Genomic DNA, 13,198 nt, shown 5'->3' on the forward strand with positions numbered 1-13,198 from the left:
AAATTATACCACGATGATGAGCCCAACGCGTAGAACAACTTTCGTCAAGGACTTAAGTCGAGAAAATCTATACTTTAGTTGATCCTAGAAATGGGTTTCTCTAATTTTTTTTTGGTTCTTAGCTAAAAATAAAGAAAATGTTTGAAGAAGAAGATATATGTAAAGTTCCAGCGACCTAGGGCCCCACTTCACGTGCCTTCTTGTGCAGTCCCACGAAAACGCAAATATCTCTCTATTCTAAAGTCGTATGAACAAACAGTTTAATGCGTTGGAAACTAGACTCGTAGACCTTCGATTCGATAGGTCGTGGGCCCCATAACTCTTTATATATTGGGAAAAACCTTCGAGACATTTGACCCAAATTTCAGAGAAATCTTAAAAAAGGAACTGATGATAACTTCCGCCAACTTTTATTTTGCCACTTACCTAACTTCAAAACTTGAGATGCAACACTTGAACACTTAAAATAGGACATACCACATCATTCTTAATTTATTACCCACCCTCCTTGTCTTTCCATGGAGATATGAGTAATTTTAGACGTTTCAAAAAGTCGGGGTGTTACAGAAGTACCCCTCACTATGGAGGAATATTAATGGAGTCTCAACAAAGTTCTAAACTCCATACACAAACTTTAGCATGTCCTTGAAAGTGGGATTACCTCCGACAACGTATCCAATCAGCAAATCCATCAATTTCTGACTTTCTTCTTGGATATATTTAGAGTTATGTTTAGCAACTTTGTGACCATCATTCACCACCGGTGGGTAATAATCTAGGGCTAAGCCCATGGCGGTCAATCTGTTCCCTCGAACTACTTCTGACATAATAGATGTTTCTTCTGCTTTCTTGGCTGAGTAAGTCATTTTTCTAGCTGCAGTTGAGACCCCAATCTCTGCATCATGCGGTGTCAGAGTGACTGATTTCTTCATCTCCCCCAAGATCGACAGAGCACTCTCCCTACCAAAAATCCAAATGGATAGTTGTAGCGGTTCTAGGGCATGCAAAATTCTTGTGGCAGGGGTGACATGTCTCTCAGAAGTACCAATATTCTTAGGAGACTCCAACTCCAAATGAGGAGGAGCCCGTGATTGTCGTTTCTTCCTTGCCATCGTCGGCACAAGTTAGCTTCCTTGCTTAACTACGCTGCCAAGGATATATAGTTATACCCATATGAAATACCGAAAGCATAGAAATGAAGATGATCAGAGAAGAGAGTTGGGTTGGTTCTAGTGAGAAGCTAGACCCCACTCTCAAATAATATAGCCGTTTTTAAGTAATTATAAATATAAATATTTTAATTAAAAATATTATAATAAAAGAAATAGCAAAAAAAAACTAAATGAAAATTGTTTTTCATTCATTAAACTTCAAGTGTCCCTTTTAGGTCCTCTCAGATAATCTGTGGGATTCTGGCAAAACCCTCTCCCATGGCGTCTCTCTCCCCATTCCCTGGAACGGCTAACTCCATCTTCTCCCCTAACATCCACTTGAAATTCCGTATTCCATCGTCTACACTGCTTTTCCGACCCATCTGTGCTGCCCCACACGACCGCAGCTCCACCACTTACCCTAACAACAACCGTTACTCTCCACAATCAAGACCTCGTCGGAATAACCAGCTAGATTACAGAAGAATCAGTACGCCTATCCAAAAAGAAGCTGACCCAGTAACATTGAGCCCCATTTCAGCAGCTGATGTTAACTTGATGAGTCTATGCAATGAAGGTAAGATTGACCAAGTAATTGAGTATATTTCCCAGGGCGTTGACGCTGACTTTCGTATTTTTGAGACATTATTGAGCTATTGTACTAAACTTGCGTCTTTGGACGTTGGGGAGAAGGTGCATGAGCTCTTATTGCGATCCCCATGGAGTAACAATATTGAATTGAACAGTAAGTTAGTGGAAATGTATGTTAAGAACGGAAGAATGAGGAATGCGAGAAAAGTGTTTGATAAAATGCGTGAAAGGAAGTTGGAGCTATGGCACTTAATGATTAGTGGGTATGCAGAAACTGGAGATGGGGAGAGTGGTTTGCTTTTGTTTGAGCAGATGAGAAAACTTAGGCTGTTGGAGCCCAATGGGGACACTTTTTCCGTGGTTCTTTCGGGTTGTGCTAGTAAGGGGTCTGTGAAAGATGGTTTTACGTATTTTGAGCTAATGAAGAATGAGTACGGTATTGTTCCTGGAGTTGAGCATTATTTAGGGATCATTGATGTTTTGGGAAAATCTGGGCATTTGAATGAATTGCTGGAGTTTATTGAAGACATGCCTATTGAGCCTACAAAAGTAGTATGGGAGGCCGTTATAAATTTTGCACGAATTCATGGGGATATTGAACTTGAAGATCGAACTGAGGAGCTGCTCATTAGGTTAGATTCTTCCAGAAATATGGCTGATAAGCCCCTTGCACCGTTTCAGAAAAGGCATTCTGAGTTTAGTATGCTTGAGGGTAAAGATAGAGCTAATGAGTTCAAGAGCACAATTCCACATAGGGCAGATGCATATGAAAAATTGAAAGGCTTAAGCGGGCAGATGAGGGATGCTGGTTATGTACCAGACACGAGGTATGTGCTTCATGATATTGATGAGGCAGCTAAGGAGCAAGCGCTGATGTATCATAGTGAGCGATTGGCTATTGCATATGGTTTAATTAGTACTCCGGCAAGAACAACTCTTAGGATCATCAAGAACCTCCGTATATGCGGTGACTGTCACAACGCCATTAAGATCATGTCAAAGATTGTTGGGCGAGAGTTGATTGTCAGAGATAACAAGCGGTTTCATCATTTCAGAGATGGTAAATGCTCCTGTAATGACTACTGGTGAAGTCATTAGTCCATATTCAGGCTATTACTTTGATTTTTATTGTAGAATTTGTAAATCTACTAGGTGCAATACATTCTCGGGAATCATGTTTACAGGATGATATCAGATTGTACATTAGTTATATGGTTATTTTGCTTGAGAATAGTTACAGTCTCCCCAAATTTGCCACTTCTTGTTATTGGCTAAATTAGAACTGTCTTTATCAATTTCTATTACCTCCGAGGGCTAAAAGGCCTCCCAAATAAACAACATCTTATGCAACAAAAAGATGAATATTAAAGAGTGTGTTTTACTACTAATATTTTGTGGACTCAGATTTGCTATAGGAAGGATTTGAGGATTATCAGAGTTGAAATTTGCACTGACCCTGTCCAGCACATAGAGCTCTGCAACTTTAATTTGTTCAGGTCGTGCTGATGTAGAACTAAAGGAACTGCAAACTACTCCATGATGACACAGAACAGAAATGGAATGGCACAGTCCAAGAGAAAGAGTTACTGGATGTGTAAAATGATGGACTGAATGAAAAGTTTCATTTAGAAGACATCAACTTTTATTTACACATTTTCAATGTACCTGTGTTTGTATACAGAAGGGATCCTATCGAGTTATAGGTGGAACCAGCAGCAGTCTCATCTAATTGCTTGCTGAGTCAACTACTTATTTAAAGAACAATTATGCGGTACTCTCACGTATGATTTCATCTGAGCCTGAAAAAAAAGGATTGTTAGGAGTGCAGGGCTGATGGTTGACTATTTCTGCTGCGGGTAACAACTTCATCTCGTGATGATACTCTCAGTCAGGTATGATTTCATCACATCATAGACAGTAAATCCAATTGCAACATATGGTACAACCTTTATTTCAGAAATCACATTTATCAGGGCCAGTAATACATATAATAATATAGGAAACAGAGAATATTACCCACTTTTGGTTCTAGCAACTTGCATTTTACCTGGAAAAAACAGGCTTTAGATCCTTCTTATACTTTTGGTTTACCTTTAACTAATCATATTTTTCATTTGTTTTCCCTTCACTACCTTATTATAAAATTGTCCAACATGATATTGATTTCAATCTAGAAGAAGTAGAACATGAAGATTTTTCCAGATAAATCAATTTACATTATATATTCAATTCTCTAGGTTATCTATAAACTGTTTTATTTGCTTAGCTGTTTTTATCTATCACAAGTGTGCTTAATTAGAGTAATGCCTTAGATAAAGCCATATTTACGATTTCATGTTTTTCAAGTAAAAATGGTTTGACATGTTTATTTAATCTGTGAGAGTGATAAAAAATGTTAAATCTGAATTTTTATTTCACAGAACATTCTGAAAGATACTCCCTCCATCCCATTTTATGTGAGGTAGTTTGACTCGGCACGGAGTTTTAGAAAGAAAAGAAGACTTTTAAAACTTGTGGTTCAAAATGAATGATAGAAACTTGTGTGACTATAAATCATTTCATTAAGGGTATAATAGACATTTTAAAGTTAAATTGTTACTTAATATAGAAATGTGTTATTCTTTTTGGGACTGGCTAAAAAAGAAAGTAAGTCACATAAATTGAAACAGAGAGAGTAGTTAATAGTATTCTTTAAGACATCGTCACAATATCTAAAATTATACAGACAATTTTGGATTACGAAAAATAAAAGCATGTGTAGCTTGCTATTCTCATTTTCTTTTTTATAAAAGAACCCATGCTTCTGAGTGTTTTAGTATAGAGGGTTCTTCTATTAGGGAAGGAGGATATCTTGGGCCTTGAACTCGACTTTTACTTAATTTTAACCGAAATAGGGGAGGGATGAGAGGAGGTGACAAACGGGTGCACTATTGTTTCTGGTCAGGGGTTAAAATGTCATTATTGGAAGGCTCGAGCCTTTTTCTATAGCACCAGGAGGCGATTTGTCAATTTGAAAATCATGATGAAATAATAAGCTTTTTCCTTTTTCGGAAAAGATATAATAGTAAGCAAAGCGTAGTCACTGCCTTACCTTCAGATAAGTGAGGCTAAGTCCAGACAATAGTAGCTTCCATCCTTGTCTTTGTACAATCATAACAAGAGTATTAAACGATCCTTTCATTTCATGGCTGCTGGTAGATGAGGAGAGTCACTGTACCTGAAAATATTTGTCTCCTCTTTGTCATTCCAACAGCAAGTTGGTCACATGAATACTTCTTTGGCTTTTATAGTCTCAGTATACATACCTGCATCTGCTGTCTCACGACATATAAAGGATAACTGAAAGTCTGACCAAGTAGTCCTGCAACAGTTCCACATACTAGTTTTACTCTGATGGACTTCCGGTTCTCCTGAGAGACATTGCTTTTCATTTTCTCATAGAAGTAAAATTTAAGCCCTGCATATGGGAGGACTCCATAGAGTGATGGTGCTGGAAACACTGTATGGTTATTAAACCAACAAACTTGATATATATATATATATAAGCTTAATCCGAATTGTTGTGAGGTAGACTTCATACCAACTCCACAGTAATAGCCCTCTTATTCCAGCTTCCATGTATGTCTTTGAAAAGCAGTCCCGCACCCCTTTGTAAAATTGTTCACCAGTAGCAAGCCATTGCATATTCAACTTCTTGGATCCAACAAACTAGACAATCATAAGCAAATCAGTACAAGATTGCTTATGGAAACTAGGAGCTCAACTGATCCATTTCCTTAGGACTAACAGAATCCACTTCACAAGTACTAAAATTCGATCAAGTTGCCAATCTCTGCTCTGATATTTGCTTTGAGAGATAGAGGAGAGAGTCAAGGTGTGTGATAGGGAAAAAGAAAGGAAACCAATGAACATGTCCTATTTATTCTCGTACCTGGTATGCCAATTGAGCTCGAACTAAATCAAGTGGATAGGCATAAAGTACAGCAGTTCCAGCAGCAAATAATCCTGCTATGACATCTAGAATGGGACCTTTCCCAATTCCAGGAACAGTATGTGTAATCAGCAGCAGTACTCCTCATCATAGGCCATGTAATGCAAAGCAGCATACGGGACAATGTGAGCAACACTAGCTCAGTTTCCCCTGGAGAAGAGTTCCACTAGCATAACATGTAAACTTAAAAATAAATAATACACCTCCTAGTTCAATTGAGACAGAAGCTGTGGATCCATCACCTGAAAAACCCGAGAGCTCTTTCTGTCGTAGCAGTTTTTTGTAAAGGATCCTGATAGCCCCAAGCTCCGAAATTCAACTTCTCAGGTCTACGTAGAAGAGAACTCAAAGATAAGGAATTTAATCGTCCAGGATTCCAGGGCCCCTCATGCTAAGGGTTCATTATATTTTCGACTTAGTAATTGAGTAGCTACATTACAAAGGGTTCCTGGACTAGATCCCCACCCCATCATTTGAGTAATATTCTACCAACAGAATTGTCAAGTTGAACTTCCAAAAAGGTGACAGCAGATGCAAATTTCATAATTCTAGAAGAATTTCCAACCATTAGATCCACTTGTAAATTTCTAAAAGTCAGTAAGGTTCTTCAAGCATCTCATTCTACCTTCGAGCTCGTCATAACCAGAGTTAATTTTTCCCTTGGATTAAAAAACTAGGTGGATCACATAAACTTGAGGAAGAAACACACGTGTCATAAATCAAATGTTAATTTGTCGAATAAAATAGACAACTACGAAGAACATTGGATCAGTCCCTAAATACTCATTTGCACCAAACCAATCAATATAACATGTGGAGTCAGATTTAAAAAATTATATATTAATTAAATGTAGTTTAAAGATATAAAGTTTATATTAAAGACACATATCTTGCATTACTTTGGTGCTGATATGGGTGGACAAATATAACAGACAGGCCTACAGATTCAAGAGGAGCAACAACTGTCTTAGCAAATTCCATCCATTAACACAACACCCTCCTTTTCCATTTGAAGAAAGATAAATAGTACCACGAAAATCTTGAAGAACACTAGTACAGAAACAGTTCGAAAGAAAAGTAGGAGAATGGAAAATGTCAAATGTATTTGAGGCTTATTAGGGGTTGAACTCGGGGTGTTACATCGTTGAGATGTCTATTGTGCTTTCACCTTTGCACAAGTTCATGTTCCAAGCGTCTTCAAAGGTGGATGTTCACAGTTCACATGTGATTGGAACAGAATAAGGTGAAGGAGATAAACAACATAATATTCAAGAGCTACCAAACTGCAATAAGATGGAGAGGAAGTCGGTTTTACTGATCACCAGTCTTGATCAGTTTTTGGAAAAATAAGGGATATTCACACGGTAGATGATTTTGGGTTTATGTCCACTCCTTTTGTTGATAAACATAATAAAGGATTGGATGATGTTGTGGAACAAGAAGAAATTAGCGAGACTGGGTGTGCTATAGACCAGGAAATTGACATTGATTGTGGTATAAAATGTATTTCTTAAATCTTGTAATTTTATTACTTTCAAAAAGAATGACCTAGTTTCTTTTTAGTCTGTTTCAAAAAAATGACCCATTTCCTTTTTTGGTAACACTTTAACTTCAACTTTCCACGTGGCAGGTTTAAGGCCACAAGATTAAAGAGCATTTTTAGTACATTTGACATAACTTTAATTTAGAACCATAAGATTAAAAAGTCTTATTTCTTTTCTTAAACTCTATTCCACGTCAAACTAGACCATTCTTTTTGAAACTGAGGGACTACTAATTGTGAAAAATTAATTCTTATTTCTCGAATGTTACATCAGTCTAGGGATATCTGTGAAGAAAAAAGTTTGAGGACAAAAAACATGTAAGAAATTTGGAAGAAAGAGGGGAGGTGACATTTGATAAATGACAAGATAGTGTCTGATTTAATCAGATTTATAGGAAAAAATGTAAGAAATCCTAGATTTATCACCTTAAGGTACACTAATTGGAATGCAATGCCAAATGATAAATGATACTAACAACGCATGTGGTAATATGTCAAGTTAAGAACAATCAATTTTGAGATTGTATGGGTTTCAGAATCAACACTCACGAGCCGCGTCTGTAATCTCCACCAACATCAACAATGGCCAGAATCAAGGTTCGTGAGCTGAGGAACAAGTCGAAGCCAGATCTACTGACTCAGTTGAAGGATTTGAAGGCAGAGCTTGGTCTTCTTCGTGTTGCGAAGGTCACTGGTGCTCCGAACAAGCTCTCCAAAATCAAGGTGCATGGTAAGGTTGTCTATTGCACAGGAGGTTCTGACTGTAATTTCACAGAAGCAAAAGGCTGCTCGTTTACAAGAACAAGAAATACCTGCCTCTTGACCTGCGCCCAAACAAATCTAGGGCCATCCGCAAACGTTTGACCAAGCACCACGCGTCCTTGAAGACGGAGAGAGAGAAAAAGAAGAAGGAGATGTACTTAGTATGCTATCAAAGTGTAGGCTAGGATCTAATAATTTCCCAGAAATTTTGGTGTTTGAATCCCGATATATATTGGTTTATCATGCAAATTTTGTTTCCTTTGGCGCTTATGACATTAGAAACATGACTGGTATGGAGCTTTATTTGTTCCTAGTAAAATAAAAAAATTGCGATTGTATGTTTACTACTAACTGAAGCTAAATATATTTTACTTGGAAACATGTCGCGTGCATAACATTTTTCTTGTACCAAACACACCACCAATGCCTAAACTTTTTACAGAACCAAACTAATCATTGAAGGACATTTCTCCTTACCTGAATAATATTTTACAAATTACTAATCCTCAATAAATACTTAAAATGCATTGGGAGATTGTGAATTATATATAATTTGTTGACAGACAATAGTTTTACCCAAACAATGATAAATTTGTACTACTATTTCACAGTTTACACATGATTAGTACATTGCATATATAAGCTAGAATTATTCAATGTCAACAATCCAATCCCTCTTGTCCTCAATATGCCCTTTTTGTATCCCTACAAGTGTTGAGTAAAGTTTCTTGCATACTAACTCTGACTTTATTTTATACTCAATCCTGCACAAACAAATTCACTAATTAAACAAATAAATCAATATGTTTATTTGGCAGAACTAATTGTGATGTGATTATTTCAATATGTTGGGGGAAAGAAGAGAAATTATGTCGGTTTGGTCATGTTTCATTGTAAAAAATTGAAAAACAATAATAGTTTTATTTTTTCTAAAGTGAAAAATGAAATTTGAAAATAGCCGAAATTTCTGAAAAAAATAATAAAAATGCATGGCCAAATACCAAGTGTTTTACCTTTGGCCTTTATAAGTAATACTACCTACAGGAGCAACACCAACTGCAGTGCCTGTGCAGAAAACTTCATCAGCACTAATCAATTCATCAGCTTCGATTAAACGTTCTTCAACCTGAAAAGGTTCAGTTATACCATTATTTGCTAGCTAACTAAAATGACATAGATGAGCCAAACTTTCAACGGATGACATAGATGAATCTTTTCTCTCAAAGTTCGATGACATATTTGAGCATTTTACCTAAAAACTAATTACTTGCTTAAACCTGCAGCTAGTACCTGATATCCAAGATCAATTGCAATGTCCATAATGCTTTTTCTGGTCACTCCTTCAAGAATTGTTCCACATGCTATTGGAGTTGAAATCACTCTTCCCTAACATGGTAACGACAACATTGACAATAAGGAAGATGATCTTCAATTTCCGAAAAATTAAACCAGTGGACTACAAATTCGAACATGAAAGTACCTTCACAAGAAAAATATTGCAGGACGAGACTTCTTCAATGTACCTCTTATTTACAGAATCAAGGTACAGTACATCTGAAAATCCTCTCTCCCTTGCATTCCTTATGGCGCGTAAAACCTACACTAAAGAAAGAATTTAGTGACAACTACTTTTTTATTTGACTATAAGTAAAAATACGAGGGAAAAAATTTACCGGGGCATAGTTTGTAATGCTTTTGACTCCACCAGCTCCACCACGTGAGGCACGATGAAAATCTTCATCGACATACAAGTTCAATGGTGCTGTTCCTTCCTGTAATTGAGCCATTTCAGACTTTTTTTTCTTTCAAATCGATATATAGATAGACTTGAATTATGAATATTTAAAGAAAGAATAAGAACCTTGAAATAGTTTCCAACAGGGCAAGCATAGACAAGGAAAGTGTACTCAGGTGCTGGAGCTAAGCCGAGTATCGATCCACTTCCAAAAAGCAGAGGCCTGATATAAAGTGAGCCTTTTCCAGAAGGCGGAATCTGCTCTTGCTCAAATTAGTAATAAATATATCTTTATTGAATAATTATTTATCTTTTAACAAGTGATTACCCATCGCTTATTAGCTAGAGCAGTTTGTTTGACAGCATCCACAAATTGATCTGTGGAAGGATAGGGCATACACATTCTTTCAGCTCCAATCTGCATTCTAATGGCATTCTCACGAGGACGGAATAGAGAGAGGCCTCCATTATCTTGTCTATAAGCTTTTGTTCCTTCGAACAAACCCTGTTTCATTTGAATGAATGAAATTTTTCAGTATTAATTTGTGAAACTTCTTTCTGAGTTCTAACAGTACGGTATATAATGAGTACTTGTCCATAGTTTAAGACACCAGCAGATGGACTGAGTTGAATATTCACATAGCGATTAAGTTGCCCTTGTTCGAAATTTCCAGCAACATCACAACTTTTCGTTATATACATATAATCAGTTGGCATAAATCCGAATCCAAGCTTGTCCCAATCAACAACAGGGCACTCTTCATCATCACTGACAATATAAAAAAATTGTGATCTCTGCTATGATCAATAACACTTTGTTTGAATGGTTGTTACGTATTGTGTCCTAATGAATGAATACAGACTAACAATACAATATAATACAACCGATAACAACCATCCAAACAAGGTGTAAAAGTAGAGTACATTTTTTATATGAAAAACATGAATATTGTACCTGTAAACACAAGGTCTTAAAGATGTTGCAACCTGAGCTGTGTAGTACCTACATTCAACCTGCAATCAAGCAGGCAAATACCTCTGCTCACTTCATTTCATTACATTAACATATATATCATTTGTTTCTTGTTTACTCCTGAATATTTTAAAAAATATGTTGAAAAATTTAAAAATATTTTCAAATTTTGTGGTCTTAAATTAGTTGTGTATAATGTCCTAAGAGGTATTTGGTTAAAGCTTATAAGCACATTATGTATCTACCAAAGTGCTTTATAAGACAAAATCAATCAAAAAGTCACGAGTTGATACTCGTGATTTTTCAGCAGACTTTTTACATTATTTCCTCAGGTACAAAAAGATTACTACTATTTGCAATAAATTTTCTTAAAGTAGTAACATTAATTAATTGCATTCACAAAATAAATATGAAGAAATATAATTTTATTGATGAATAATGTGGGTACAATTCTATTTGTTTGCATAATTCTTCTTTATGATTCTATTCAAAAATGTCCCAGGGTCAAAAAAAGTCTTTTTTCTTAATAAATATATTATTTTTTCTTATAAATATATTTTATTCCTAATAAAAATATTACTTTTAAAGAACACTATTCTTTTTTCCTTTTTTAAAAATTACTTAACCAATAAATAAGTAAGAAATAATTGTTTTTTTAATCTAATTTTATCAATCAGATTAAATATTAAAAATCACTTAACCAATAAACAAGTAAGAAATAATCGTTTTTTAATCTAATTCTACTAATCAAATAAAATGCCTACATGTATCTTTTGACTTATAATATTAGGTCATATATATAAGATCATAGTAACCCTATCATTAATATTATTTCGATTACATTAAAAAAAATACTAATAGAATAGAAAATATTTGTATTTCTCAATTTTTTTTGAATTAAAGTAGGATAAGCATTTGCTAATAATAAAAATTATTATTAGGAAAATAAACATGTTAAAAATTAATGAAATAATCTTACAGAAGTGCTTAATGTGATTTCAAAATATAAATGGAAGAATGCAAATGATTTGTAGTTCATGAATAGCGAATTTCAGTAATCTATATATATATAAAGCTGAATATAGAGAAGGTGATGTGGCACCTCTCTATCATCACCCTCTCTATGGCCAGCATTCATATTTTATTTTTCTCCTCTTTTTGCATTTTAAAATTCATAATTTATTAATTAAATAAATTTAAAAAGCCTAACAAAACATACTATGGATAACTAACAGTAATGCCAATAACAAACATTAATGCTAACCCACGTAATAGCAGTTTCTAATAAAGCCCAAATAACTACTTCATCCCACGTACTACACTACCAAATAATGCTAATTAATAATCAACCTTTGGCTTTTCAATTTCCCGGCTTTATAGTTTTTGTGTAAAGATTAAAGAGTATTAGAGAATATATAAATTCCTCCAATTTCATGTTCAGGAAATTTGTAGAAGTATTGAACAGAAGAAGTCAAGAAATGTACGTAACAATTCATTTTAATTTTCTTTTTGCATATTTTGTTGATGACTTGCTAATTATTTTCAGTATATTTTTATCTCATTTGTTTGAGCCGAATATGACTACAATTCAATTTTCTTTGAGAAATCAGATTGTGCCAACATAAACTTTAATAGCTTTTGACTTCGGTGCCTCGAGTGAAGATATTTTGATACGGTATGTCACAAATTTATTTAAGCATGATATTTTACTTTTTACAGATCATGAAATTTAATTGATTTTGCAATCAATTCTGGATATATATATATATTTATTTATATATATATCTCATATTTCGGCTAACAAATGTGTAAAATCATGCATAGTTCTTCATTTAATACTCTCTTTGTCCAACAATAGTTATTCACTATTGATTTAGCACACATCTTAAGAAATCATAAATAATTACTATTATCTTTTAAATATATTAAATTTAATATTTTGAGAAATGTATTAGCTATCAAATACTCGTATTTACCATCAAAGATAAAATAAACAAAGGATAAATTATCTCTTAATTTTTCAAACTGAATTGTTGGACAATTATTTTAATATAATGGGCGAGTAAAATAGACAGAGGGAGTAGTAATCTCATTGCTATTAGCTTTATGATTATTTGATTATATTATCAGTTATAAAAAAAACTTATCATCTATCAATTCACCCACAAAAATAAAACGTTTAAATTAACTTATTGTTCTCCTATACTTAAATTTCTACAGCTTCTCACCCATTATTGCCAAGACTATGAGAAAAAAGGACCAACTTCATAGGTTATTACGTTTCTAGAGTATTCTTAAGATTGTGACAAAGACAAATTTGTTTCAATAAATAATTCTAAAATTTTCTTAATTTAATAAAATTTGATAAAGCTAAACGTAGATGAGATGACATGACATCTCTCTATGATATACATTTCTATTATTATTACTCCTGTTCTTAATTTTTTGAACT

General features: G+C 34.5%; 2 protein-coding genes and 2 pseudogenes across 2 annotated transcripts in view; 2 read left to right on the plus strand and 2 right to left on the minus strand.

Annotated features, from left to right (window-relative positions):
- The first annotated feature begins 1,354 nt into the window (after positions 1-1,354).
- LOC102591432 (pentatricopeptide repeat-containing protein At2g15690-like) lies at positions 1,355-2,975 on the plus strand. The gene has a single exon (XM_006345268.2). The coding sequence runs from the start codon at positions 1,431-1,433 to the stop codon at positions 2,829-2,831; it is 1,401 nt and encodes a 466-aa protein (XP_006345330.1). The 5' UTR covers positions 1,355-1,430; the 3' UTR covers positions 2,832-2,975.
- A 562-nt stretch (positions 2,976-3,537) lies between these two features.
- LOC102591102 (mitochondrial adenine nucleotide transporter ADNT1-like) lies at positions 3,538-7,313 on the minus strand (annotated as a pseudogene).
- LOC102590745 (60S ribosomal protein L35-like) lies at positions 3,546-8,351 on the plus strand (annotated as a pseudogene).
- Positions 8,352-8,488: 137 nt separating this feature from the next.
- Positions 8,489-13,198, minus strand: part of LOC102591763 (branched-chain-amino-acid aminotransferase 2, chloroplastic-like) — a 7,744-nt gene continuing 3,034 nt past the window's right edge. The window contains exons 2-10 of the mRNA XM_006345269.2: positions 10,729-10,787; positions 10,365-10,542; positions 10,102-10,278; positions 9,900-10,031; positions 9,712-9,810; positions 9,519-9,635; positions 9,329-9,424; positions 9,052-9,164; positions 8,489-8,802 (exon numbers count right to left, since the gene is read on the minus strand). Coding sequence (XP_006345331.1) covers positions 8,688-8,802; positions 9,052-9,164; positions 9,329-9,424; positions 9,519-9,635; positions 9,712-9,810; positions 9,900-10,031; positions 10,102-10,278; positions 10,365-10,542; positions 10,729-10,787 — 1,086 coding nt within the window. The 3' untranslated portion in view covers positions 8,489-8,687. The remainder of the gene's footprint in view (positions 8,803-9,051; positions 9,165-9,328; positions 9,425-9,518; positions 9,636-9,711; positions 9,811-9,899; positions 10,032-10,101; positions 10,279-10,364; positions 10,543-10,728; positions 10,788-13,198) is intronic.

The sequence above is a fragment of the Solanum tuberosum genome, unplaced genomic scaffold (assembly GCF_000226075.1).
Source record: "Solanum tuberosum cultivar DM 1-3 516 R44 unplaced genomic scaffold, SolTub_3.0 scf00067, whole genome shotgun sequence".
NCBI lineage: Eukaryota > Viridiplantae > Streptophyta > Magnoliopsida > Solanales > Solanaceae > Solanum > Solanum tuberosum.